The 6000-nt window shown below is 34.7% G+C and overlaps 1 protein-coding gene across 1 annotated transcript in view; it reads right to left on the bottom strand.

Annotated features, from left to right (window-relative positions):
* Nucleotides 1–648: 648 nt before the first annotated feature.
* Nucleotides 649–6000, bottom strand: part of CCDC138 (coiled-coil domain containing 138) — a 147446-nt gene continuing 142094 nt past the window's right edge. Inside the window, exons 14-15 of the mRNA XM_028091277.2 lie at nt 3174–3312; nt 649–1090 (exon numbers count right to left, since the gene is read on the bottom strand). Of these exons, the coding sequence (XP_027947078.1) occupies nt 925–1090; nt 3174–3312 (305 nt within the window). The 3' untranslated portion in view covers nt 649–924. The remainder of the gene's footprint in view (nt 1091–3173; nt 3313–6000) is intronic.

The following is a 6000-nucleotide window of genomic DNA, read 5'->3' as shown; positions in this document are numbered from 1 at the left end:
TGCTTCTGCATTCTTTAGTTCCTATAAGCGTGACCATACTCACCTTAGTCTGTTCTCTCTTTACAGTTTTCTGTTTCCGCTTCACAAATAGCATATTTTCTTATATTCTTTTGAAGAGACCAAAAGTTTCCTGAAAATTTCTCCCAGTTTCTGGAAATGAGATTATATACTGACAGAGCATAATTTTATAAGTGTTTAGGACAATGCTCCTTCTCTTTGTTTTGCAGTATTCTGCCCAAAGTCCCACCACCTCTACCTCACCCAGACTTGTGGCTACTTCACTCATCTTTGGCTGTAGCAAGAGATATCCCTGGGTGTTGGGACTAAGATATTTTTGCCTATTTTTCAGTTTTTTTTAAACTTTTGTTGTACATATATACTTTGGTGGTAATTATTTTGGAAAAAAATAAAAATAGAAAAAAATTCTTTCTTTAAAGTACTCTGTGAACAGCACAATAAAAAAATCAGTTTTTGTGAATCTAGGATCGATACAAAAGTTATGATATGAAGATGGCAAGTTAAAAGTTATGTACTTTTGCTTCTGAAAGGGGAAATTGCTAATATATTAAGAAAGAATGACAACATGAACTAATCCTCTCTCCCACACAAACACCAATTTTATTCCAAATAATCACATAATTTAAAAAATTTCCCTAAAAAACTCTTACAAAAAGTAACCCCACTGTCATTAATTCTGGAAATTTCATTTTGTACATTAGTAAGTACTACCTTAGTTGAACTGAAACAGTCCAAAAATTCCACAGCTTCTATAGATTTCATCTTAAAAGTTAAAAAAAAATCTACTTTTCATGATAAATGATGCTACTGATAACTTTACTTGGTGGATTTTTAGTTACTTTGGTAATTTTTACATCTTACAAATAAGCAACACACATTATTATTATAAAATAATAATAAGCCAGTCTAATGGCTTGCATTGGAGGTCAAGGAGTTGCATTTTGTCAAACCCAAATTGAACAGAGTTGAATTTAGATTAATACAGAGAAAGGCATGCTCTGGATGTGTTGTCCTTTGTAATTCTTGAAGCATCAGATGAATAGTAAAAAGTTCAAAGAGCTTCTTATTACTCCTGTAAGAGAACAAGTACATTAACTTAGTTGCACACTCTCAGGGAGTTTATCTGAAATGACAAGGAGAGATCATTTACTTGTAAATGTGGGCAAATGGCACCTGGTTTCAACATAGTGCAGAACATAGGTTAACTAAAGGATTAATATGCCAAGACAAACAAAACAGGCTTTAGGAGATAAGCTTAGCAGGAGGGGAAGAATGAAGGGGGGGAAATTGGAGGGGGAGATGAACCGTAAGAGACGATGGACTCTGAAAAACAAACTGAGGGTTCTAGAGGGGAGGGGGGTAGGCGGATGGGTTAGCCTGGTGATGGGTAATAAAGAGGGCACGTTCTACATGGAGCACTGGGTGTTATACGCAAACAATGAACCATGGAACACTACATCAAAAACTAATGATGTGATTTATGGTGATTAACATAACATAATAAAAAAATTAAAATTAAAATAAAGTGGAAAAGTATTCAAGGAAGACGAGAATATGCAGAATATGCTTTATAATATGAAAACTGCACCCTAGTCACCATTAAAATGCTTAAGAATATTTTTTTTCCTCACAGCTAGAAAAAAAAATACTTGCTCATCTTAAGTAGCAGAGGTTACCTTTGACTTAGCTCCAAAATACCTTTTCAGCCATCCTCCTTGTAATAATCAGTCAGTAATTTCATTTTCAATCATTTAGAATAATATCTGAAATATGTTTCTTATTTCCTTGTCTCCATGTATTTACCTCTTGAAAGAGATTATCGAATAACCTATGTAACCACCCACTTAATACAAAACGATTCATTCACATCTCTGTGGTTTTAAAGCTTTACTTTAAGACCTTCTTGCACATCAGCTATTCCCAGCCCCCCTGCTGGAGCTTTGTTCTAGCTCTCCATCTGAAATGAACGTAAGCTATAACACACATCAAGAATAGTAAAATGCTTTGGCTCAAGGGAGTACATAAAAAAAATCCCACAAATTAAGGGCTAAGACCCAATTAAACCTAAATAATGTTACTGCAGCTTTGTGGTACCACAGGTAAACTGGAATAGGTCTTCCCGAGAATTTACCGGATACAAATCAAGACAACCATGGTACAGTCTGCAAGTGAAGGAAGACAATGAATTGATAAGCTTAACTGATGCCAGTCCAAAACTCGCTGAGATGAGTATGAGGTTACAATTTGACAATAATTTACTGTGGTGTGGTATTGTGTGCTAGGCAGCAAGGAGAACATATGGACCCACTGTCACACACCTACAAACAATTTTAAGAGGTACTGATTATATTTACTATTCAAGTACACCGAGGTCTGGTAAAATACCTAAGTTCACTACCATGCAAATCACAGGTGAGGGGAAAGGGAAGGGGCAGAGGAGCTAAACCAAAACCAAAATTTTACTTTTATAAACATGAGATGAGACAGGTGTTTAATTTGTCTCAAAAGAAAACACTAGACACTACCAGAATCAGGAAAATAAAGCTTAAAAATCTATGTCCTTTATAATTTAATAACTGGTTATATCAATGTTTGCGTCAGCCGGAATGAAGAAGAAATGCAAAAGGAAAGCCCTTAGTTCTTACAATAAAATCCAAATTAGTGGCATAACAAGCCCATAATTATTTCCTAAAATAAACCAGTTAACAGTTATCATTTTAAATCTCTTCTGCCTGCTTCATTCTCAGTTCCTAAATTCATTTCAATACATCAACAGGATCTGCAGATAAACTTTTAATATCTTTTATTATTTTCACTTGTGGTATTACAGAGTATCAGTGTGCAGTAATTCACTCTAATACTACCACTTGGTTGCTAAAAACTGCTTTTAGTTTTGCATACTCTGTGGTACCTAAGGTTCATTTAGCAGAAATGAACTACGGAAACAAGACATTCCTAGATGAACGCTCTAATTCTCATCTGTCACTGAGTATGTATCTTAGACATGCATTAATACTTCATGAATCTCAAGATTCTACATTTATTGGAATCTGTGATTTAACAAAGTTGAACGAGTACAGGATTCAGAAAGGCCTAAATGATCACAATAAGAGATCTTTCAATAAAAAAATCTTAGAAATAAAAAAAATTCTTACTTGATTTTGGAAAGTTTCTGCAGAATAATACTGAGCTTTTCTAGTATTTGAAGATCAAGCTTAGGGGTTCGAAGCAGCACAGAGCAAGTACGAAAAAATAAAGTGTTGCTACAGGCTTCCAGGAAAGGCTGCAAGGATTCTGCAAAACAAATCACCAGTGCTTTACTGTTAGGGTATAGCTAAAAAGGAAATTAATAACAATTCATAAATATTAATTTGGATTTTCATTCTTTTCATACTTAAACTTTGGAGCAAAAATACCATCATTTGAAAAATTAAAATCTCCACTGGCTCTTGTTGAACAACACAAACCAAAGATAAGACTATTTTCCCTAATATCCAACTTCCACTAGGCAGTATTTAGCAGAAATCCCATGTTTGGAAGAATGGGGGAAGATCAGTTCTTCAAAAAGTTCATAGCAGTAGGCTGAGTTTAAATAATTAGCAATAAGAAATATTTTGGGGATAGCAAATTTTTAAAAAACCTACATTTAAGAATTTCGTTTGAGTGTTATGACAATTAACATAATCAATGGCTAGGGAATAACTTTTTAAGCACAAAAGTCGAAGGGTGAAAAGATTCATAAAAGTGAAAAATTTTACAAAATACAAAATTTTAATGTCTATGTAAAAAACAATTACAAAACTTAAAAGGCAAAAGCTCTGAAAGACAAAAGCAAAACAAAAGGGAAATGTCAAACTTGAAGCAGAGGCATTGGGAGGAAATCCCCTTGTAATATATTTGCTAGAAGACTGATACTGTTAAAAATAAAAGCTCTTATAATTCAGTAAGAAAAAGATGGACCTAATATTTTTAGTAATGAACAAAGGGCAAAGGAAATCACGATGGAATAAATATAATAAAATAAAAATAAATTAAAAATATTCATGAATAATAAATAAATATTCATTAAAAATATTCAACCTCAGTAGGAATAAAATAATTGGAATTTGGCAAATTTGTATCAAAAAACCTTATAAGTGGGTATATCCTTCGATTCAGCAATTCTGCCTCTAAAAAATGTGTCTCAATCAAATGTATGCAAAGGTTTGAGAATAAGGGCCACAGTAAAGTTTGCAATAGTGAAAACTAAAAGATCTGTTAAAGTGGTTATGAGTTGAACACAATAATGCATAAAAATGTTTTATAAGGTGTAAATCACTAGTATAGGTCATTAGGAAAGCCTGAAAAGAAACAAAAGTCATAGAAAAATAATAAATTATGGCTTTTAAAGTAGTTAAATTCCTATGTAAAAAGTCTCTGTAAAATTCGGAGGCTCCCACAGTGAATACAGGACTTTATTTCACACAGATAAGTAAGTCAGTAACTACAAAGGACACAGAAATATGATAGCTTTGTATTCATCACTCTTTCTGAATCCATAAGCACAGCTTAAAAGATTGTCTTTACTGGGTAAAATAAACTATTCAATAACGAAACCAACAAAATCCACACTAGAAAAGTCAGAGCAATGTTGTGATAACAGAAAGTGAAAGGTGCTACATGATAGCAGTGGACCACAAGGACAGTGGTCACTTGTCCTCTGCACATTACCACGTAGTAAAAAGTAGGAGGAAAAAACGTAATACTTTCCCCAGAGCAGTCTAACCCAAGTACAGACTACACTTAGTTCACCAAAAGTCATGTGCATGTTCGGGTGTCTATGTGCGTGTGCATGTGTGTGTGTGTGCGTGCACATGTATGTATCTCAGTTACAGGATCTTCTTAAAGAATGAAAATGTAGGTTACAAATATAGCACACATAATCTACAAAAAACATTTTTATTATTATTTTTTTAAGTAGGGTAGGCTCCATACCCTGCATGGAGCCCAACACAGGGCTTGAACTCACGACCCCGAGATCAAGACCTAAACTGAAATCAAGATTCAGAGGCTTAACCGACAGAGCCACCCAGGTGCCCCAATCTACAAATCATTAAAAATGCACTGACTGAAATTTCAAGCAGCTTCACTAAAAAACTGCACAGTTTTCTTATTTCAGATCCTGAGACATATGATTTATGTCAACTCTGAACAAGAAAGGTAACTATATTACATGGCTAACAAATTTTAAATCAATGGATAAAGAACAATCATGTAAGTCACTACCAGAAAGTCCACTGAGGTTTCTTAACCCCCCTACAGTCTACAATACCATCTACGACATGTTCTCAATTTAAAGCCTAAAAACCACATAAAAAAGTTATAATGGTTTTTTGTACAGTTGACCCTTGAAGAGCTCGAGTTTGAACTACACAGGGCCACATATACACAAATTTTTTTCAATAAATACAGTACAGTACCGGAAATGTATTTTCTCTTCCTTATGATGTTCTTTAGCTTACTCTGTTGTAAGAGTACAACATATAATACATATAACATACAAAATATGTGTTAATCTGGGGCGCCTGGGTGGCTCAGTCGTTAAGCATCTGCCTTCGGCTCAGGTCATGATCCCAGGGTCCTGGGATAGAGCCCCGCATCGGGCTCCCTGCTCCGCGGGAAGCCTGCTTCTCTCTCTCCCACTCCCCCAGCTTGTGTTCCATCTTTCACTGTGTCTCTCTCTGTCAAATAAATAAAATAAAATCTTAAAAAAAAAAAACAGAAAACCCCAAATGTGTTAATCAACGGTTCATGTTATCAGAAAGGCTTCAACAGCAGGCTGTCAGTAGTTGTTTTTGGGGAGTCAAAGGTTATATGCAGATTTTCCACTGCATGGGGGATGGGTGCCTGTATAAAGTGGCATGAAAGAGTGTATCTTCCTTTATTTTACTATAGTTTATATGTAAATCAAGTCTTGGAATGAACAAAGCACACACATTTAAG

The sequence above is a fragment of the Eumetopias jubatus genome, unplaced genomic scaffold (genome assembly GCF_037043125.1).
Source record: "Eumetopias jubatus isolate StellerSeaLion01/CBP00866 unplaced genomic scaffold, mEumJub1_p1.0 scaffold_9, whole genome shotgun sequence".
Classification (NCBI taxonomy): Eukaryota; Metazoa; Chordata; class Mammalia; order Carnivora; family Otariidae; genus Eumetopias; species Eumetopias jubatus.
Note: the sequence above shows the minus strand (reverse complement) of the source record. Positions and strands in the feature narration are given on the sequence as shown.